At 47.4% G+C, this 23,806-nt stretch overlaps 1 protein-coding gene across 11 annotated transcripts in view; it reads left to right on the forward strand.

The window, feature by feature from the left end:
• The window catches only part of UBR4 (ubiquitin protein ligase E3 component n-recognin 4), a 2,329,353-nt gene that overhangs the window by 1,991,021 nt on the left and 314,526 nt on the right, over positions 1-23,806 (forward strand). For all 11 annotated transcript variants that reach the window (XM_078642504.1, XM_078642505.1, XM_078642507.1 and 8 more), the window contains 4 exons: positions 4,558-4,696; positions 4,920-5,045; positions 7,913-8,041; positions 21,627-21,970. In XM_078642504.1, coding sequence (XP_078498630.1) covers positions 4,558-4,696; positions 4,920-5,045; positions 7,913-8,041; positions 21,627-21,970 — 738 coding nt within the window. The remainder of the gene's footprint in view (positions 1-4,557; positions 4,697-4,919; positions 5,046-7,912; positions 8,042-21,626; positions 21,971-23,806) is intronic.

Raw genomic sequence — 23,806 nt, forward strand, 5'->3', positions numbered from 1 at the left:
GGAGGGCCTTCCAGGGGTGGCATAATACATGCTGCAGCCCCTGGTAGGCCTTGGATGCACCTATGCCCTGGGTACCTATGGTACACTATGCAGGGACTCACAAAGGTGACCCAATACCCAATCTGATATGTACCTAAAGTACATGGTATCAATTTAGAGAGAGAACAGCTAGGCTGTGGTCCTGATTAGCAGGGCCACAACCAGACTAAAGTCGAAAAACCAGAAAATCACAGCAAAAAGTGGGGGTGACCATAGGAAGCAGACCCTACTCTCCTACATACTACATTCAATTGAATGGGCTTTTTAAGTAAAATGCAGTTAATTACTTTTCAGATTACTTTTGCTAACACGGGACTGGATCCTAGATTCAGCCTTGGGACTTTTCCTGAAAACAGGTGATTAAATGCGTTTTGGTTAAAGGTACAATTTTTAAGGAATATTATTGCATTTCAAAAGTTGACACTTAAAAACTTTTTCACAAAGAATCACCAATATTATCCTATGAGAGGAAATTCACTTAGCAGGTAAGTTAGGTTATCGTTACTTTTTCTTACTCAGTGCTGGATCCTAGATTCAGCACTAGGACATTTCCTGAAAACACTTGAGAAAATGCGTTTTGGTTATTCGGCTGATTTTTAAAGGAATATTTGTAGTTTTCAAAAGTCGACACAAACTTTTTGGGAGGAAAAAGTGTCAATGTTATCCTCTGAGGAAAAATTAGTTCTCAGTTTCAAAGTAAGTAATCGGTCTTTTGAGTCAGAGTCTCCCAGGGTCAGTGATGCACTGTTGTTGCACCCTCAGCGGCACTTGGGCGGCTGGGTGCAGAGTGTTGAGACCTAATGTTGTCCTATTGATGATCGGGGGGCTCTGGTAGGTGGCGGCTGGCAAGCAGTCTACCGGGTTGTGGGAGCAAAGCTCCTAGGGTTAAGCTCAGGGCAAGTTGGGGACCAAGGTAGCACCAAAGGGGCACCCTCAGCAGCGCTAGGGCAGCCGGGTGCAGGGTGCTGTGTTGAGGTCGGGTGCCCTGTTGATTTCAATGGGAATTCTCCGGGCCCAAGAAACACTGCAGGCTTGAGAACGAGGTTCTTCCAGGAGTGACCACCACTTCGAGGGGTAAGTTGGGATGTAGAGAGAGGGTTAGGCACCACTGGGTTGGGCACACAAGGCCATGGGGCGTCGGGTGCAGGGTGCCTTTGGACGTCGAATTTTCTTTCCCGCTCTGGTCGCAGTAGGGGGAGTCCTCTGGATTGAGGCTGCAGGTGCCGTATGGAGGCAGGTCAGGGGTCGACGGATCTCGGGTCAGGATCATCGGGGGGACCTCCTCGTGGTGTTTGTTCATTCAAACACGGGCCGGGCAGAGTGCGCTGGATTCACGGTTTCTGGCTGGCACCCGAAGCTGCAGTTTGAATACGTCTGGTGGTCACGGGAGAAACAGCTTGGAAAGTGAATGCAGGCAGGTCCTCTGGGGTTTTTGAGGTTGCTGGCCGCTGACCACGCCGGGGTTTCGCAGGAGCAGGTTCGAGGGGAGCCAGGCCTGTAGGGCTGGGGCCAAGTCAGTGGGCGTCGTCCTCTTGTTAGCTCTGCACGGCTTCTCGTCTTTCTTCTTTTCTTGTTGTTGCTGGATCTGAGGAAGGAAGGTTCAGGGTGCCCCTAAATACTAGTTTTAAGGGTGATACAGGTAGGTAAAGGTCAGGGACCAATGGGTCCCTTCCCTGGGGTGGCTACACCCCCCTATTCTGCCACTCTACAGTGGGAGGGGGGCAGGAGCCTATCCCTGGTTGGCTGGGTCCCCCATCCTCAAGATGACGGGGGCTCGAGGTTGTGCTTCACCTCGCCTCCCCCACCTTAGGGGCGGAGTTGGCAGAGATGGGCACACCTCTCTTCCTCACTGTGTTTTTCCCGCCGGGTCTCCCTCCCAAAGTGGGGGGTAGAACCAGTGGGGACCAGTTGCTGAGTACAGCAAGTGGTCTAGAGAGGCACACAAAGGCGGAATACCTTTGAAGCTCCTCCTACTTGAAACTTGCCCAGCTAGAGGGGTGACTGATGTATGCCAGGGCACTGTTTTGTGGGCATGGCACACAGGGATGAGTGCCATGTCGACTTTGTTTTATTCTGCACCAAGACACGCAGCCTGCAAAGGCAGTGTGTGTATGTCAGGGCAGAGGCCTCTAAGGGTGGCACAATAAGTGCTGCAGCCCTTAGGGGCCTTCTCTGGTCACAGTGTACCATATACCTGGGGCTGACATGTGGCCAGAGATGCCAATTGGGTTTAGGCTTCAAAGCAGGTTTAGGGAAGGAACACAGACCCTGGGTACCTGATTCGCAGGAGCCCAGGGCACACTCAGTCAAAGCACATAAAAAATTCAGCAAAAAGTGGGGGCATACCATGCAAGAAAGGGGGCACTTTCTCACAGCACTCGCTAGGCAACGCTTTTCGTCACAAGGGGAGTTGCTGTCTTCTATACGCCTTTCCGCCTATACCACTTCTGTCCAGAGTGCATAAGACGATTAAGCGCAACCGGGCCCAAGTCATTCTTGTGACCCCGGACTGGGCACGAAGAGTCTGGTATCCCGAGCTTCTGCACATGGCCATCAATCCTCCGATCAAACTGCCTTTTTGGGAGGATCTTCTGTCGCAGCAGCAGGGGACGGTCCTCCACCCGAACCTGTCCAGCCTCCAAGTCCTTGCATGGAGATTGAGCGGCGACAGTTGACAGCCTTCGACCTTCCTCCCGAAGTCTGTAACGTTATCTTGGCAGCCAGGTGCCCCTCCACCAAAACGGTATAAGCCTGTAGATGGGACAAATTTGTGGCATGCGCAGCAAAGGCTATGGATCCCCTTTCTGCCCCCTTTCAGATATTCTTCTCTTCATTCTTTCTTTTGCCCAGCAGGGCTTTGCTCTGGGCACTCTAAAAGGCTATCTTTCGGCCATTTTGGCCTTTCTTTGTCTTCCTGATCAACCTTCTCTTTTCAAGTCCCCTACTGTAAATTGCTTCCTTAAGGGCGGTACTCACTAGTTTCCTCCCATTCCTTTCGTAATGCCCCAGTGGGACTCGAACCTGGTTCTCACCTCCCTCATGTGCGCTGCTTTCGAGCGGCTACATAACTCTCATCTCAGACTTTTGACACTTAAAACTGCCTTTTTGGTTGCCATCACCTCTGCTCGCAGGGTGAGTGAGCTTCAGGTACTATCTTCTAAACCTCCTTTCCTGGCTGTTCATCCGGACAAAGTTGTCCTTCGCACTTTGCCTTCCTTACCTCCCAAAGTGGTTACCTCTTTCCATGTAGGACAGACCGTCATTTTGGCCACCTTCTTCCCGCCCTCCTCATCCTTCTAAAGAGGAGGATAGGCTCCACCATCTGTATCCAAAACGTGCACTTTCATTTTATCTGGATCACACAAAGCAATTCCGGGTGGATGACCAGCTCTTTGTTGGCTATGTGGGCGCAAAGAAAGGTTGGGCCGTGCAAATGCGGACCATCTCTCGATGGGTCGTTCTTTGCATCAAAATCTATTATTCTTTGGTAAAGAAGGAACCTCCAGTGGGGCTGCGCACACATTCAACCATGGCGACGGCAGCCACTACTGCTATGGGACGTGGAGTCCCTCTTCATGACATCTGCCAGGCAGCCACGTGGGCTTCATTGCACACGTTTGCCAAACATTACTGTCTGGACAGCCAAGTCCGGAGAGACAGCTTCTTTGGCCGTTGTAATCTCCAGTACTTTCTGGTGTGAACTTAGAATAGATACCCCAGCAAAACCAACCCCGGAGGTGGGTCTGCGAACTAAGGTGAGGAATCCATAACTAATAGTCTCTTTCAGATGAACAAGTTACTTTCCTTCGGTAACGAGACATCTATTAGTTATGGATTCCTCACTGCCCCACCCATCCTCCCCATTCTGCAAACTGACTTCTAGGGTAAGGTACTCCCTTTCAGGGCCCTAGTTTTTGTGCACTTGTGGTCAGTGTGATTGCATGGCTCTGCGCTTCTGACGTGGAATGTCATGTAAAAAATGACGGCAGGTGCGGAGTCTAAGTAGATACCACAACGTCATTCCGGCGATCACGATGCCAACAACGAACGCTGAGATGACCCACGCCACCTACTGACACGCAGGGGTACTGCTGAAGAAATTTTTTACGGATCCAGTCTGACGCCTGGGGTTAATTCTAAGGTGAAGAATCCATAACGAACATATTTCTCTTACAGATATATCGTTACCGAAGGTAAGTAACTTGTTCGTTTGATACATCTTGCATGGATCCAAGGACAGATTTAAGTAGCCCAGAAGCTCACTGCTATGTAAGAGCCAAAATTGACTGCCATACTAGCCAAAGTGGGATTTCTGAAAAGGAAGCAAATCTTTCAAGCTTCTTGTATGGGAATTAAGATTTCCCTAAAAATCACTGTTTCCTGCCTCAAGCCTCTGTCACATCTTGGGCATGTATACATATTCTACACCCTTTCCAAATTGAGGTCGACGAGAGCATAACTTTGTCCCTCTCAGTGGTGATCCCTTCCCATATCAGTGTTTCTTCTTCCTGTTTATAGGTCCATTAACTACGATGAGAAAGACCCCTTTCTCTGCAATGCCTGTGGTTTCTGCAAATATGCCAGGTTCGATTTTATGTTGTATGCAAAGCCCTGCTGTGCCGTGGATCCCATTGAGAATGAGGATGATCGCAAGAAGGTCAGTCTGGTCTCTAAATCTTATGCAATACTTTAAAGGACAACGGTACTACTTCAGTCACTTCTTCCTGGGTCTTGAGGTGATGGGGAGCCATTTGGGAAACGTTTTGAGCATCAGCAGTGCTCCTATATTTGGTTGTGAGAAATGGGGGAACCCTTGAGAGATCTATTAGGCCGTTTCCGCAAAGTTTAGCTGCTCAGACTTGTGTATTCTTCATTTACAGGCAGTCACGAATATTAACACACTTCTGGACAAGGCTGATCGTGTATACCATCAACTGATGGGGCACAGACCCCAGTTGGAGAACCTTCTGTATAAGGTGAATGAGGCTGCTCCAGAGAAACCTCAGGTACTTGAAGCTTATTGCATGTTTTGCTGCATACCCTTAGTGTGACTGTCAATCAATTTGTACTTGTAAAGCAGGGCATGTCACCCGAGAGGGTATCCAGGCACTTGCTGCTGGTCTGTCGAAAAGCCTGGTCTTGATACCCTTCCTAAAATCGGTCAGTGAGAGTGCGGTACGGAGGGGGCGAGTGTTCCAGGCTTTGGCGGCAAGATGGGAGAAGGATCGTCCTCTGGCGCAACAGTGGTGTATGGGAGTGATCTGTGCAAGGGAGAGGTGTGCGAAGCGGACGTTCATTTGAGGTCAGTGGAAGAGCAGGCGGTGGTTCATGTAGGCGGTTCCTTGATCGCGGAGGGCTTTGTAGGCTGGGTCAGGAGATTGAAGTGGCATCTCTTCTGGACCGGAAGCCAGTGGAGGTTTTTCAGATGCTGAGTGATATGGGTTCTCTTGGGCATTTTGAGGGTCAGTCTGGCGTCAGTGTTCTGGATTGTCTTGAGTCGTTGTTTTGTATGTGATCTTAATCTTTAGTTCTCAGGAAAAACGTCCATGCCCTGTGAAAACAGCAAGAGCATAGTTTTAGAGGGGTGCAACACCCTTCAAATGAGTTCTTGGCTTAATGGTGGGCTTAGGGGCCCGAGTCATTTTTGCCATGTCTGTGTTTATTTTATCTCTTCATTCTCATTTCACTAAGAGCTTTTGACTTGTTCATTTTTTATGGAGCAGAAATTAAATATGTATATAGTGACTGGTTTATCCAGAAAATAGTAAATTTATACCCATAGAAGTACTCCTTGAATGGGTGCAAGTTAACTACTTTTTGGAAATTCACAAGCATTGGCAGCAGTAGACTTGGAAAGTTGAGTCAGTCTTAACGTTTCCAGGCATACATATCACTGGCAATCAAACACCCAAAAAGTGATGGGATGGATGCTTGTAAATAGTATATTCTGTTGCAATCGCCCTGAGTAGCATCCAAACCCATTTTTTTCTGCTCACTGACTAATCCATACAGAGGCCCACCTAATGCCAATCAGTACTGAACAGAGGCCCACCTAATTAATGCCTAGCTGTCCTGAATCGTGTGCTTATGGAAACAGTCCACCCCGAACCTTAGTCATCTCACTCCTCCACTCTGCAGACCACTGCTTTTTTAGTTTGGAAATTTGAGATTCACAACCCCGGACCACACTGAAGCTACACCCCTGTCTATTGTGCACTGCTCGGTGTTGTTTTGGCCCCTCCATGCCCAGGTACACATGCACCTGCCGTCAGTGCCTAGTGGTGCTCCTTTTGTGCACGCAGGGCCAGTTCTAAGGCAGTGCGATCGGTGCCACCGCACTGGGCGTTGACTTGGGATGGCTGCGTTATTTTTGAAAATGTATATTATCATTTTAGAAGCACCTGCTGCCGCGTTCCTGTCCTCCAGCAATTTTCAGACATCAAATAACATGTTAAGATAACTCTGGTGATTATTCGTCTTTCTGGAAAGAGACCGGAGGTTTGTCTTTGGGAAGTTTAGACTTATTCTAAGGTAGAGCAGACTGTTAAAATGCCTGCTGCTAAGAACGTGTATTATGCAGACAACAAAGCGCATATAATCTAAATTGATCAGTGTGTTACTCTTTCTGTAATAGAGCTCCTTTTGTAACTTGTTGTTTATCAGTCAAAATCCTAATATAGAACATTGAGTTATCAACTGTCATCAAAGAGCTGCATGCAAACTGCAAGGTCTATATTAGAACTACATGTTTTTTTGCCCAGTCTTTTATCATCCTAATCTTGTGAAAAGGGTTCATGTGGGTAGAAAACAATTATTATTATTAAAAAGAACCCCTAACAATGATGTTAAGTTTTACATTCTGAATTTGTGTTTTTCCAGAATAATGACTCAAACTGTATTGCCTACCAGTATTGATGACATGGTACTCCTGCACTACACCATGTAGTCCTGTCTCATGTAGCATTTCCTACACACTGATTTGCACATGTATGATTGTCTATGTGCCAATGTGTGTTTGAAAAGTGCTGCACCACCTTACACTGGTATGAGTGGTACTGTAAAACTAAATGAATATGAAAGACCGTGGTTAAGGAGACTTGAGGGGCACTGTTAAAGGGTGCTACTGCCAGTGAGGGAATCCGTGGCAGAGGTGGTCATTGTGTGCGGCGCCAACAGACTTCGTCTCACAGCCAGGGCGCCACCTGCGCAATCCCGGCCCTGGTGGCACGCGATGTCATTTTCGTTCAGTGGCATGATACTGATGTGCTGCATCAAACGCTCTGTGTGTAACTGTGGTATATGGGCCTGTCAGAAGGGCGAGGCAGCGGTGTGCTTATGCCCCAGCCCTGTGCTTTTTCACTATCCCGAAACTGTTGCAACATTTATTTATAACCTTTAAAAATGCAAAACTGTCCAATGTATTAACGAAGAGCTAGCGAACACGGCTAATTCCACTAGATGGCGCTAAATGCTGGACTACCGTGTTTTACCTTGTAGAATATAGGATTTTTTTAAACACTGGTCTTGCCCTATGAAGAGCCCAGCCCCTCAGAATTGATTGGCAGTGTTTCCGTAGTGCACATCTACATACTTTCACTTGGTAGCGTCCTGCATGCCACCTGCGCGCACTTTGTTTTCTGCGGTACGATTAGTATTTATTTCCGTTGTGCCGCAGTGCACAGCATGCCTGATGGAGCGACCACACATGCCTTTTCGTTTCACAGGGAGCTGTTTGATCATTTATTTTGTTGTCTATGCGAGCTCTGCCTTTGAATAGACTCATCCGATGTGATTGGCAGCAGTGTGTTTAGATCAAATGTGGCTCCTCTTTCCTCAATGCTGATTTGTGACCTCTGTTCTGTTGCTTCCACAGGATGACAGCAGTAATGCTGGTGGGATCAGCTCCGCATCTGCCAGTGTAAATCGGTACATCCTTCAGCTGGCCCAGGAGTACTGCGGTGACTGCAAGACCTCCTTCGACGAGCTCTCCAAGATCATTCAGGTAAATGCAGTTGCATAGCTGTCTTAGAGCTGTGTGTGATCACACTCACAATCTGAGTCCAGATCGGACACACAGCTGCCTTCTGTCACTGACTAAATCCAAAGCCACGATCATTCAGAGGAGAGCCTTTGTTCGGTCACCACCTGAAGTCCTAAAATAAGTCATTTGTCATTTCTCACGAGCACAATTTCAAGCTTGCATCCATCAGGGTGTTTTTATGCCAGTGTCTAAACATCAATCAGAATTGTGCCACTCAGTGATGGCCATTGTCCAGCGCAGGATTTTGTAAAGGTCGCAATGCTTGGAAGATCCTGTTCTTTCATTGAGATACTGAACCAGTTTTGGAACACTTGTTAGATGTGTTTAGCCTTTCAGTGTCATATAAGAAGCTGCTTAGTTTAGTCTCCCCGTGATTTCGAGAGCAGTACATAACATCAACCATCTTGATGGGATATATTAATTGTAGCCTTTACAGGAAGAATTCTTCACATAACCAATATTTGTAATGGAATATTTTACCCGCAGATTCCTCAACTTACGAATTCTTCCAGGCACTCAAGACTGAATCGGTTAAGGCCTTTCTACACCCACGAGTCCAGGGCATTTAGTTTATGATCCTAATGTTTTGGACTTACTCCTGGGATCCAACACAAATGGTTCTGTGGCCTCTTGGCCCCATGCATCCTATTGGAGCCTCGGGCTGTTTGTACATGCTCACTTTGCAGTGGAATCTGTGCTTGCAGTGGGGTTGCCTTTTGGACATCCTCTGTATCTCTGGAAGGACAGCCCAGATCCTCAATAGTGGTTGTTGGACACCAACCAGATCTGCAGCAGGCCATTCTCCCTTCCTCTTCTATTGTTTACAATATTGACAGATGCATCATCTGTGGGCTGAAGGCCGTCCTCCTATCCATGAAGGGTAAGCCACTTTAGGTCTTACCAGGCAACAAAATCACATTTAATACTTCAGCAAGTAGGGTGTTGTGTGGTTGTGGGCCCTGTACCTTGACGAGCTGTGACTGGGGGTGGGTCGACATTCATCATATGGCAATCTTGCTAAATGCCAGTTCAGCAGATGAGATCTGGTGGACTTCAAATGGAGTCTGCATCCAGATGTGATTCAAGGCATCTTTGACTGAAGGAGTGTGGCTTGGGGTGATCTCTTCGCCACTCTTGAGGATGCACAGTTTCACGATTACTCTGTAGTGGAGTTTTAACCTCGAGGTTTCCTGGGAGACAGTTTCTGACTGTAGCAGGATTCAAGTTTCCCATATGCATTCCCACCTCTGCAGCTTCTGCCCAGTGTTCTGAAGAAGAGGAGGAACCTAGCTCATCTCATCCAGATTGAGAGTCCTGTCTCATAAATTGACCACTTCTGCAGTCAGGCACTATTACCTACAAGAAGTCCGTTACCATCACCTGCTGTACCTCTGCCCACTCCAGCACCAGTGTCACCTTGGCCGTGGACAACCGACGATTCCCATCAACCTTTGCCAACCACTGAGGATGTTAGGGATATTTCATGTAAGATATGCACAGGTCTGGATACCAACACAGACCCAGTCCATATTCACAATGTGAAGATACTGTTCATGTGGAGCAGAGACGCACAAGAGAACCAGAATGGGATTTGTACGTAGTTCTGGATGAAGAGTCCTGTGCCGGAAACCAAAGACTCCCCTCCCGATGACTTTGATTGGCTCTATGCTTTGATAGGAACGCCTCCGAAATTCAAGCTTCCGGTTACAGCCACAGGGAAATCATGTTTTCTATTTGATTTCAAAGAAAAAGTTAGAAGATTCATTAGGTCACAACCCTTTCCAGATCATATTTGGTAAGTAGGTGTCATGGCCCTGAAAATCCAGCTGCTATCTCTGCTAGTAACTGAAAAGCAAGAAATAAAAGCCCCTGCATTTGGACCTGCCTGTTTTTTGTTTTTTTTAACCAAGTTAAAACAGATTCTGTCATTTCTGCCGGAGTCCAGAAATCAAGGAATCCCACTACTCCTTGCACTGTACGACCCGACACAGGAGGAAGGAACTGAGGCTATGGGAAGAAGAGTCCATTTGTTTGCTGTTAACTCTATTAAAGCCCCTAATTCTTCAGCACTACTTTCAAGGCATGACCGTCATTTATTGCACAATATTGCCACCCTTAATCAACAAGCTGTCAGATGATGGTAAAGCACAGGCGAGGTCCGTTTTGAGAGATGGGAAAATTACTTCTGCATTGATAGATTCTGTGGATTCATCTGCTATAGGCTTCAAACAAATAAGCAGCACTGTAGTGATGCACCAATATGGGTGGTTGAAAGTGCTTGTTTCTTGCCAGAGCTTTTGGGAAGAAAGTTGACAATACTTTACAATCAATTAAGACTGACTCATTAATTCTCCGATTACTACAAAAGAGGCAAATCTGAAAGAAACAGGTTAGTATTAGATTCCTTACCTTAGAATACCCCCAGGCGTCAGACTGGATCCGGAAACTTTTGCGTAGCAGTATCCTTGAGCATCGGTAGGCGTCATCTGTGGCTCCGCGTCCGTCGTCGTTGGCGCCGGGATGACGTCGCCGGAGTAATTAGATGCCGCCCTTGCACGCTGACGTCAGTTTCTATTTTTTCCGCGCCGATCCGGGAACAGTGGTACCTTTAGTCACTGTTTGACTAAACTTTTCGATCTCTTTTGATCATTTTTCGAAGTCGAACAACTCCGAAGGTGCCGGTAGGGATGCCCGGGTTCAAGCCCTGCGTCGACTGCAACCGACTGATGTCGGTTACCGACCCCCATCGCCTGTGTCTTCATTGCCTGGGGCCCGACCACGATGACAAGTCGTGCCCCGACTGCCGGGCCTAGATGTCGAAGGCTAGGCAGGAGCGCAAGCGCCTCGAGCTCCGGCAGTCGGCCCCGCGCCGTTCGAGGTCCCGGTCCGGAAGGAGGTCGGGGGACCGGTCGCGGGGCCGGAGACATCATGGCTCGGAGGATCGACACCACTCCTCGAGCTCCAAGTCCTCAGGTAAGAGGCACAAGAAGTCAAAGAGACGACATCGCTCTTCCGACTCCCCTGACGCTCGTGCGACGCGGCCGGGGGTTCGGGTGACACCGCCCACGCGGCTCCGCTGGAGCCGCAGGCGTTGCGGCCTGCTCCATACCCGCCGGTCCTTGGGCAGAACGCGGCGCCGGGGGAGATTGAAGCCTTCCTCATGGCCATGAGGTCGCTCACTCCTCCGTCGCGTTCCGTGGCCCGACTGGGAGCCCAAGCGAGCCGGGGGCTTCGGCCCCTGCGCCGTCGGCGACTTCGGTCCCGACGCCGCAGGGCCCCGCTGAATCCGGGTCCGGATCCAGGTCGCCGCCGGTCGACCTTACAACCTCTCCGGCTCCTAGGGTGTCGCCCCCGGCGCCGTCCATGGCCGACGCTGTCCCCAGTCCCCCTCTCGGTCCGGCGCTGGAGCGGCGTCACTCGACGCCGCTTTCGAAGCCGATGGGAGATGGTTACGTTGCGGTGCACAAACTAACCATTTATCGATGGGTCGTCTTGTGCATCAAGGCTTGTTACTCTTTGGCTCAAAAGGTGCCTCCTGTGGGGCTTCGTGCCCATTCCACACGGACCACGGCGGCTACTACTGCCCTGGGCCGGAGAGTCCCCTTGCAGGACATCTGTCAGGGAGCTACGTGGGCCTCGCTGCACACGTTCGCAAGACACTCCTGCCTGGACAGCCAAGTCCGGAGAGATGGCTTTTTCGGCCGTTCCGTTCTCCAGGACTTTCTGGTGTGATCATTGGTTCGCAGACCCACCACCGGGGTTGGTATTGCTGGGGTATCTATTCTAAGGTAAGGAATCTAATACTAACCTGTTTCTTTCAGATGCACAAGTTACTTACCTTCGTAACGATATATCTGTAAGAAACAGTAGCTCGTATTAGATTCCTTACCGCCCCACACATCCTCCCCGTTCTGCGAACCGATATCTAGGGTTAAGGTCATCCCCTTTCAGGGCCCTCGTTTTTATGGCACCAGTGTTGGTTTTTATCATGGCTCTGCATTTTCTGGCGCGTAAAAGCGGTGTATAAGAACCGACGTCAGCGCGCGAGGGCGGCATCTAAGTACTCCGGCGACGTCATCCCGTCGCCGACGATGGACGCGGAGCCGCAGACGACGCCTACCGACGCGCAAGGGTACTGCTACGCAAAAGTTTCCGGGTCCAGTCTGACGCCTGGGGGTATTCTAAGGTAAGGAATCTAATACTAACTACTGTTTCTTACAGATATATCGTTACCGAAGGTAAGTAACTTGTGCTTTTCTGCCTTCAAGAGATTCCACATTCAGAAAATATAAGTCCGATAACTTTCATTCCTCAAAGATTTATGGATCTTCTCAAGAGTTCAGCCAGTAGTACTGGAAGCAATTAAATTTGTCCAACACATTGAACCAAAGGTGCAATGATGTGCAAATCTTCTTGCCAAGACACCAAAGAAAATGACTTAATTGCGCTGCAACTGTCCCTACTGTCTATGTCGGTAAAGGTGAGAAGTCAACTCTTTGTACAAGCATGGAAGGAAATGACTACATACAGATGGGTTTTAGATATTGTAATCAAAGTGTTCGCTTTAGAGCAGTGGTTCCCAACCTGTGGGCCGGGGACCCCTGGGATCCATGAAGCCTACTCAGGGGGCTCTCACCAACTGAGACAGGGAGCCAATGTTAACAGATCAATAAAGTCGGTTTAAATAAAGATGCAAAATGTCAAATTGTAGGCTAAAAATGATTGGTTTGTGGGAGCAGTGCAAGTGTATCAAATAAGATAGAGGGGGATGATGAGTGGAGTGGCCTCAACTAAATTTAGAAACGTTCCAAACTTCCCATTAAAATAAAAAAAATAGTGTTTTTATTTGTTTGTGAATTAGGTATTTCTCTGTTAGTTTGATGAATGCCTGTTTATGTATCTTTTGTGTATTGTCTTGCATTTCAAATAATCGAAAATGCTTATACTGGGTTCACCAGCTTTCAGTGATGACTCAGTGGAGGTCACCAGATTCCAATAATAATTTAATGGGGGTCCCCAGGTTCCAGTAGTGATTAAGTGGGGATCCACAGACATCAGAAGGTTAAGAACCAAGGCTTTAGAGGTAGTAGAGTTTATCATAATTCCTATAAACCAACCTCGGAAGGAGACTCACAAACACCAGAAACAAATGAGACCGGAAACTATTAATAAATTATCAACACGAAAGTTTGAACACATTTTTCTCAAAAAAGTTTCTTGTAATTCAAAAGATCACAAGCATAGTGCCTTATATTGGACTTGAAGACAGCTAAACAAATATTTAAAGAAACACAGCTTCAGAATGGTCACTTCACAAGACGTGATTTCATTCATTCATTGAGGCATCTTTCTAGTAGTAATAGACCCAAAAGACCCCTATTTCAGTATAGCTGTTCACCCAAACAATTGAATGTATCAGCATTTCAGGTGAACAGGTTACAGTACCAATTCAGGGCTTTGTGATTTGGCCTGAAGTCTGTGGCAAAAGTGAGCCTCCTGTGGGGCTGCATGCCCATTTGACCAGGGCGACTGCAGCCACTACTGACTTGGGACGCGGCGTTCCCTTGCAGGACATTTGACAGGCAGCTACGTGGGCTTTGCTGCACACGTTTACGAAGCATTACTGCCTTGACAGCCAAGTCCGTAGAGACAGCTTCTTTAGACGTTCTGTTCTCCATGACTTCCTGGTGTCATTTGGTTCGCAGACCCACCTCCAGGGTTGGTATTGCTGGGGTATGTATTCTAAGGTAAGGAATCTATCACTAACGTGTCTCTTTCAGATGCACAAGTTACTACTTGTGTAACGATATATCTGTATGAGACATTAGTTAGTGATAGATTCCTTACCGCCCCTCCCATCCTCCCCGTTATGCGAACTGATTACTAGTGTTAAGGTCATCCATTTTAGGGTCCTAGTTTTATGCACCAATGGTCAGTATCTTGCATGGCTCTGCGTTCCTCACGCGGAAAGTCTTGTACAGAACTAACATCAGCGAACATGGGTGGCGCCCAAGTACTCTTCGTGACGTCATCTCTGCTCTGACGACGCCAGTGACTGACGCGGGGCCGCAGGATGCCACCTACTGACGCACAGGGGTACTGCTAAGGAAAACTTTCCGGATCCAGTCTGACGCCTGGGGATATTCTAAGGTAAGGAATCTATCAATAACTAATGTCTCTTACAGATATATCGTTACACAAGTAGTAACTTGTGCAACAGATACAGGTCTGCCGCCGCTGGAAAAATAACTGCTGTATAGTCTATGCTAACGCATATGATCTACAGCTCATATGCCTCGAGCGGAAAATGCTGCTTGCCCAGTATGCATCTGTTCTTGGCATGTAGAGCTATAGATTCATATGCACCGGACTATCACTGTAACGAAGAGTCACCTACCTTGTGACTAGGAAGATTTCTTCGAAGAAAAATAAAGTGCAAACATCCGAGCCCAACACCAGATGGCGATCTGTGCTAACGCATATGAACCTACAGCTCTACATGCCAAGAACAGATGCATACTGGGTAAGTAGCATTTTCCTTCTGGTGGATACTTTGGATCTGACTCTGACCAAAGTCAACCAGCTTTTGGTGATGATTGGGATGAATTTCCTGAGACATTATGATGACCACTTTTAATTGGACTTAAAAGCAGCCAGTGAATTAGTAAATTGATAATTTATCTTTACACAGGGCTGCCCCCCAACAATCCTTCCTCCCCCCTCTCTTCAGTGGTAGAGATGGTCTCAATGCGAGTAGTCATCACTTGAGTAGCTAAAGTCCTGGACTTACTGTCTCTTGTGGTGAAAACCAATGTCCTCACAGAAGTTTTACAGCCTATGTGCACTTGTCTGAGCCCTTGCTGCCATTCAACGGAGCCCTGACTGACAAACAGATGGGTACATGGGCTAAACCTTGTTCCTGCCCACCTGTGAACAGACAGGTAGCAACATGCCACAGACTTTCTCCGGGTGAATCTATTTTCCCGATTCAGCACCCTGCACCTGAGGGCCTGGCGGTTAAGGCAGGATTAATCCCACCTCATTTCCTGTGAGTCCCCACCCCCATCCCTGACAAACCTTCCCACAGTCAGAGAGTTGAAAAGAATTGAGGCATTCAGAAAATGAATGTTCTCATTTAGCCTTGCCATTCGATTAGTCAATGGCAGCTGTTTATTGGTAGGTATTCCCCATGCACAATTGGGACATGGGAGCTCAGATTTTGCCAGCAGTCCTTGTAGCAATTATGTGCAAACCTCTCACAAACTATTCAGGATGCCATGGACGTGGCCAAAAAAGTCCTGAGATCAGGGCTGGTCACTACTGACTGCTTAGAGCAGTCGGGACTAGCATGGTGTTCCAGCACCATTTTTGATAACATCTCCGGGCTTCTTGGGTGATGTTCATGTGTAGTTCATGGATTTCTTTTGATGGTTGGTTCTCCCGTATTTGACCAGAAGCTCTATTCCACACTAGAGCACTTCAAGGAAAGCACAGCCACTGCCCACTCCCTTTGTCTCAAGCAGATCCACTGCCCACTCCCTTTGTCTCTCCAAATTCGCAACGCAGTATCCCCAACAGCTATTTCCTAGTGCCAAAAAAACCAGAGGCCTACACCCCACTCAATTTAGTCCTGTGGAAGGACAAATTTAAAGATGCCCGATGTTCTATCTGCCCTAGATCCAAGGAGACTGTGTGGTAGCTTTGGCCTGGTAGGACACTCATTTCCCTGTTCCTATCCTGCAAGCCCACAGGCGTTACTTGCGGTTCAAGATAGGTCAAGAGCATTTTCAGTTTGTCATGCTCCCCTTCAGCCTCACCAGTGCCCCTTAGGTGTTAGTGAGAGTGATAACAGTGGTTGTGGCATACCTTCGGAGGTTGGCTTTTCCAGTCTTGTCCTGCCTCGACAACGGGCTTTTGAAGGTTGGCTTGCTGCAGTCAGTCTTGGACCACCTCCAAATTATGGCGAACCTCTTGACATTGTTGGAGTTCACTATCAAAATGCCAATGTCTCACTTGAGTCCTTTCCAGAGGCTCCCTTTCATGGGGGCCATCTAGGACACAATGCCTTACTGGCCCTTCCCTCAGAATCAGTGAGTTCATGACATTCTAGATAGGATCCCGTTGTTTCAGCCTTGGTCCTAGGTCCTGAAGATCCGGAACAACCAGGGCAAAGTCAGTGTAGTGGCTTGGATTGGGCAAGGAGAGTGTGTTGTCTGGAAATTGTGGGTATAAGCATCTATTCTCTGAAGCGACTTCAGGAGGATCTTCTGCTACAGCTTCAGGGCAGGGTCTTACACCCAGGCCTTTGCAATATACACTTCCATGTTTGGAGTTTGAACTGAGTCAATTGACTGCATTCGGTCTTCCTCTCAAAGTCGTGGAAGTCATCCTTGCAGCCAGACATCCTCTGACAAAGTTTATTCCAGACCCTGGGATTTGTCTGTGGCTTGGTGCGCACCAGTAATACAGATCCGTTGCATGCCAAACTGTCAGATGTATAGTTATTTGTTTTGTGTTTGGCCCTGCAAGGGCCCTTGTCTTTGGCCATGGAAGCTGGTTATTGTATCAAAAGTCAATGCCATTTTCTCACGTTTACAGTCTTTCTGTTCTTCCTTCTTTTCTGGTGTGCATCAGTGGCTCCAGGTTTATTTTAGTAAATTATTTGTATGCGATGTATAAGATCTACACATAAATTATAAGAAAAAATTAAAGGAATTCTGCAGTTGATAAAAGCTTTTGTAACCTATGCTGAGAAAATAATGATTTTTTTAAAGACAAGGAAGCAAATATTCTGATCTCCTTTATTTGCTACAAATCTGAGCAGAAATACATTGCAAATCACTAGTGGTAATATCTTTCTGAAAGGCCCAGGCTCCTTGTATATATGCTCTTTTAATAGATGCCTTGATCCAAGAGATGTAGACCAACCACAGATGCCTTGGAAGGAGGGACTCGGGCCACCAGTGGCAAAATAAGTAATGTGAGTAGAGTCCATGACCAAAGGGCTACATATTGAAACAAGAAAATAACTCCATGGCAGCAACATATTGACAAGAAAAAGTATAATAATTAAATTTCATTGTGAGCAGGAAGAAAATATAACACCTCCCAAATGTTTTTCAGGCTCTTTTCACCGTAGGTTCTACATTAGTTATAAATGGTAAAATATTTTCAGTAGAGAAATGGGAAAGATCTTACCTGTTGGATGTAAAACATTCCACAAAGTAGAAAAGAAAGGTATTTTGCAACTTCCATGGGGTATATCAGTGCCATCTTTTATTTAACAAAGATTGACTTCCTCTGTGCTTACAAGGAAACTTTGTATGGCATGGCAAGAAGGCACCCTCTCAGTGGTCAGGGGATGCCATCAAATACCTGGGCCTAAATATCACCCATACGCTCACTTCCAGGTCCAGAGCTAGTTGGCCTCATCTTCGCCACTCCATCTTGGCTGATTTTCAGAGGTGGAAGCATCTTCATATCTCCTGGCTGGGGTGCGTAATCTTCAAAAAATGAATGTGCACCCACGGGTCCTTTATCTTTTCCAAAACATGCCTAAGGTGATCCTGCAGGATGATAATCTGCGCCTTCAACGTGACTACCGAACCTTTATATGGAACGGAAAGTGGCCAGAGCAGCCAATGCATTGCCAATGCTCCCTTGAGATAGGGGTGGCCTAGCTTGCCACAATCTCCTTGAGTATTACTTGGCGGCCAATCTGTGTTAGGTTTCCAAATGGGTGGTTCCGGAAAAAGAGAAACACTGGTTCCATATGGACCGTGCAGTGGCGTGTTGGCTCCTGTGGGACCGGGCTTGGCTCGCAAGCACGCCTGACTGCGCAGCGCATACATTGCTACACCTACTAGGACGGTACTTGATATCTAGGACAAGGTGGCCCTCAAGAAAGGTCTGACTACCTTCCCTTCTTCAAACATGCCTTTCGCTCATAACCTCGACTTTCTCCCAGCTCTTTCACTCCGTTTTTTTCACTTTTGTAGCACCGTAGACTGTCGGACACTCCGAGACCTCTTTCTTGGATTTCATGAAGTCTTTTGACAAATGTAAGGCATACTACCAGCTCCCAGATGCCACACGGCTCCAATATTGCCAAACTACGGCATTGGACGTGGCACCCCTTGGTATATCAGGCAGTTCTTCGTTCTTACACCCTCTTTGAAAAGCTTGTGCAAGCCTATGCAAGCCTATGATGGCTCAAGAGACCTAATATACAACACTTACCATACGCTTCAACACTCCACACCAGCGTGCACTCATACCTACCAGTCAGCATGGCACAACACCACCCAGGAAGATATAACGCCTAAACAATGGGAGGCACTGTTGCTGGATATACCCAAGCCCTTCCGCAGTCACTCTCTTAGAGAGATAGTGTACAAATTGATGCTACAATGCTATTATACGCCAGCCCGTCTCGCCACTATCTGTCCCAGTACTTCCCCTCTTTGTTGGCATTGTGAGTGAGATATGGGGGACTTCCGCCATATTTGGTGGCCATATAGACTAGCCGCAATGACCCATGTGGACTAGAAGCTCACCAGCTACTTGTTTCTAGCAGCTCAACAATTCATAGCACTCGCGTGGAAACAGTTAACCCCTCCCTCGATGGAGCAATAGTTTACCCATATGTGGCACATCTAGCAATGGAACGGATATCCCACAATTCAGCTAAAATGGAGACTAAAGTCCAATATCTGTGGAATCCGTTAATCCACTACCTTATGCATAAAGAGTTCACTTGCTGTAGCCCCACGAAGCTTCGGGAGCTCCAACTCTGAGTCACACTGCCTTTAGTACCCTGATTTAATGTAATAAACACTATGTCAACGGAAACATCCCACACTTTCACGCTGCAAGATGACACCGCCCCTGCTCATGTCCTCCTTTCGGCATACCCTGACCTGTACATGTTATGTTTGTTTTGATTTCTTAGGTTCTTGTACAACAGTTTTCCTTTTTTATTTGTTTACTATGTCATGATGTGCCGTCAGGTAATATATCTTTCATGTATCAGAAGATGCTTCCTTGTTGTTTAACCTTGATTGCAGATATGGATTTCAACCACTGTGTTGTCCTGACAGGACTGCCTATTGTTCCTGTGCGCCATTGAAGGGATTTCCGTGTACATGTTTTGCTATTCTGATGTACAATCAACAGAAATTGTGTGAAAAAAAAGAAGGTACACATGTAACTATTAGTTACCTAGGTGATATCTCTGCTGCCTTCATATGTAAAGTTCTAAAGCCGGATGCAGGTAAGGAATCTATCACTAACGTGTCTCTTTCAGATGCACAAGTTACTACTTGTGTAACGATATATCTGTAAGAGACATTAGTTATAGATAGATTCTTTACCGACCCACCCATGCTCCCCGTTCTGCGAACCGATATCTAGGGTTAGGGTTATCCCCTTTCAGGGCCCTAGTTTCAATGGCACCAGTGTTGGTTTTTAACATGGCTCAGCGCTTCTGGCATGGAAAAGCTGTGTCTAAGAACGGACGTCAGCACGCGGAGGTGGCGTCTAAGTACTCCGACGACGTCATCACGGCGCCGACGACTGACGCGGAGCCGCAGACGACGCCTACCGAAGCGCAAGGGTACTGCTACGCGAAAAATTTCCGGATCCAGTGTGACGCCTGGGGATATTCTAAGGTAAGGAATCTATCACTAACTAATGTCTCTTACAGATATATCGTTACACAAGTAGTAACTTGTGCTTTGTTGAGCAGTAACAGCTTTAAAGCACACATTATTGTTACGTATCATGCATTACTATTGTAAAGGCTTTGCATGTACTTCCGAATATCACAAGTGATATGTATTAATGATGGTGTGAATGTTGTGATAATTACAGGAAGAACATGCAAATCTAAGTATATTTTTGTACTCACCCTAGAACCACGTTCTTTTAGCCCATAATTTAGATGGGAAACTATTTAGAAAGGAATCAGTTTCTGGAGTTTCTTGTACATCATTGCTCTTTTCCCTGCCCTAGGAACTTCATGTATAGCAGGGGGTCCCCTTTCTTACACTATATAACATCCTCAGTTGAGTAATATCTTGTGCAGGCAGCATGAGAGAGGCGGATTCTCTTCATGTGTCCACATACCAGCTATCCTTAGTAGTGAAATTCATGCAATAAGAATTTCCAGAGGAGATATCTTGATGGTAGGTTGATATGGTGTGAAAGGGCTCATGTCGTGAAGAAAAGCTAAAATATTTGGTTCTTTGGAAGAAGGAGAGTCAAATGGAACCAAACTTAATTCCATTCCCACTGAACCTGCCCTGGCCAGGGAGCGGTATGCGTTCTTTTAGTCTCTGGACTCAACCATGAGTCTTTAAGCTTTTGATTACAGGTCAGAGAGTTGTTCTGAACACCCAACACAATGTGAGCCCGCTGATGACAAAATCATTAAAGAACTTGGCTGTGGCATTTCAGTGAGACTCCCACAGGATTGTCAAGCATGATGGCAACAGGTGAGTATAGCTATTCAGACACTTGCAGTCCATTCTACCTTGCCTGAGAGAGACAGTTGTCACTAAGACCACATGAGGCTTAGAATGACGTACTTCAGTCATGACGTCAAGATCATTGATAAATGAAGGAAGGTGTAGGCATAAAAATCTGATAAAAGACATTTGTTTCCCAGGCCTCTGTTTCCCAGGCCTCTGAATGTGTATACCTGCTCACAAAATGACCAATCTATCGATTGAGACTAGAGGTGAAAGTGTCCACTTCTGTGGGACGCTGGTGGTCGCTCAGTGGGAAATTTGGTAAGCCAATGTCCTGATCCTTGCGTGGTAGTGCTGTTTGAAAGCCATGAAAGAAATCCAACACAAACCGCGAGGTACCTCATTAAACAGCTGCTCTAGAGGTCTTAGGCTAGATCTGCCAAATGCCGCTGTTTTGTTTGCATTGCTTGTTCATGTAGTGGCATAGACATGTTCGTCTGGAGAACAATGGTGCAGTAGGAAGTGTGCCTTTGATGCAAAGGAATGATTAGAAGACGGATGGAGGGTATTCAGTGGAGGGTATTCAGTTGGAATAATTGTTACAACAATCTTCATGTGTCAAGGGACATTTAACACTAAATGCAGCAAATGTGTTGTCAAAACTTGCATTCCAGACTCTGGAATGATGATCTTTCTTAAATTCTCTGTTAACGACTTTCAGGAAAGACTGTTCTTTACAAGTTTAAAATGACTAAGATGAACATGATCCTTACACCACTATCCTAGAAATCTTATCCTGGTCTGACAAGAGCTGGGGCATGTGCTACAGCTCCAGTTTGTTGTAATTTCAAAGATGCCAACTTTTGATTACTTAATGCAGTATTGAGGACACAAAAGACATGTATAATCTGTGGAGAACAGAAGAACTAATGTTATTCGTAAGTCATTTCTTACTGACTGCAGCTTACTCTTCAGCTGTTTTTTGAGAGTTTAACATGACATCTTACTAATATGTAGAAACCTTTACGCTTCGGGCTGGAGCCTCAGGCTAAACAAGTCTGTTTCTTTCATTACAGAAAGTATTTGCATCTCGGAAGGAGTTGCTGGAATATGACCTTCAGCAGAGGGAAGCAGCAACAAAGTCTTCTCGCACCACTGTGCAGCCCACGTTCACAGCCAGTCAGTACAGAGCTCTATCTGTGCTGGGTTGCGGTCATACGTCATCCACTAAGTGCTATGGATGTGCCTCTGCTGTTACTGAGCATTGTATCACATTACTGAGAGCTCTGGCCACGAACTCCACTATCCGCCACATCTTAGTATCTCAAGGCCTCATCCGGGAGCTTTTTGACTACAACCTGCGCCGTGGATCGGCGGGAATGCGAGAGGAAGTCAGGCAACTCATGTGTCTCCTTACAAGGTAAGTTAACAAATTAAATCTTTTATGAGAACAACCAGGATCATTAGAAAAGTAGTTGTGTGACCTCAAGGTGTCTAGAGTTGGACATCTAGGAGCAGCTCCAGGTAAATTATACATGAATGAGACCAGGAGGTGTATGGAGAATGGATGAAAGTTATGTTAGGGTGCATCATGGGTCCTTCCTCCAAACACCACCTCAGTCATTCTGGGGGGTTTTGGAAGTTGAGCAACGGAATCCCAGTTTGGGAAGAGAGAACATAGCCTCTCCTATGTACAGGAAATCCTGTGTTAAGTAAGGTTTAGGGGTAAGTGGGCAGATGCAAAAGGGGAGTTTAGCTGCGAGGATGAATGAGGAGTATAGTTAGTAAAACTCTAAAAACAGTGTACATTTAGTTGGGCTTGTTACTTTCAACTGGTTTTTGTAATTGTAAAAGTACACGGTTGTTCAAAATAAGCTTGTTCTATTTAACTTGCAATCTGTTGTTGTTCATTACCTAATTTATTAATGTAAACCCAGCAACGTGTATGTTAGTCACAAATTCAGACATTCTGTCAGGTAGTATTTTAGTTTTTCTGGTTTCTGGGATCTTTATACGCAGCAAATGAGTCAAAGGTTGTAAAAAGGTCCATCATAGCCCCAGAAATGTGGGATCGTCCACATAGAATGCAATATCTGATAGAGACTACTAGCCGCAGATTCCTTAACGTAGAATTATCCCCAGGCGTGAGACTGGATCTGGAAAACTTTTGCCACAGCATCCCTGCGCGCTGGGGGGATGGCACCACGCAACTCCGCCCTGACGTCCGCATACGTTATGTCAGCGAGGTCACGTAAGTCCCACCCCGGCGCACCTACGTCAGTTTTCTCCTTTTCCGCGTGCAAAGCGGATCCAGTTCGTGTTCCTTGTCTTCCCTTTTTCGCTTCTGCGTATTTCTGGGAACAGTGTGCAAATACCTTCGGGCTTTAAGACGTGCTCGTCTTGTGCGCGCCACATGTCGGCGACGGATCCTCACCCCATCTGCATGTGGTGTTTGGGGGAGCACCACGATTCAACAGATTGTGAGGCGTGTCAACAGATGAAACCGAAGTCCTGGGTGGAGCGCCGGATGAAACTCCTTTCGGCTCGCATGTCCAGGTCGGTGTCGTCTCCGCGTCCATCCCCCGAGGATGGTTTCAAGAACCGCTGCTTCCGTCCTTCTCCCAGGCCGCAAGAGCATCGCTCACCGGTTGGTAAGTGTTGCAGTTTGCCCCTGAGGGCTGGGCTCCCGCTCTGGCCCGTTGGGGGCATGGGCTCTCTCCGGGTGGTGCGGCCCCATGCATCGTCACCCTATCCGCCGTTCCCTGGCGTGGGGGCGATTAGAGTCTAGATGGAGGCCTATGTGGCGGCCTTGGAGGCCTCGTTGGCTTCCTCTTCTCCTCCTTTTCCTCCTTGGACGTCTGCGGATCCCTTGCCACGTGCGGGGACTTTTACTTTGACTGGCTCGGATCCAGGTGCGGAGGATGTGGTGCCGTTGGGGTGCGGCCCTTCGGGGTTCCCTACTTCGGACCACGGCGTCTCTGCCTTGCCACAAAGCCCGCGGGTGTCCCTGTGGTGTCTTGGGAGGTCACCGGGGCTCAGGGCGTGTCCCTAACTCGTCCTCTGGTAAGGCGGTGTCGTTGTCCGAGGTGACTTCGCTCTGGTGCCGGCGGCTGCTGGCCCTGACGGCGCCGTGGGTGGTCGGGGCGTGTCCCCGGGCCCCTCTCGTCCCTCCACGCAGGCGGCTGCCTCGTCGGAGGTAGAGTTGACGCCTTTTCAGCACCGTTCCTTAGCCGCCCCGGCTCCGACCCCGCCTCGG

The sequence above is a fragment of the Lissotriton helveticus genome, chromosome 5_1 (assembly GCF_964261635.1).
Source record: "Lissotriton helveticus chromosome 5_1, aLisHel1.1, whole genome shotgun sequence".
NCBI classification, from domain to species: domain Eukaryota; kingdom Metazoa; phylum Chordata; class Amphibia; order Caudata; family Salamandridae; genus Lissotriton; species Lissotriton helveticus.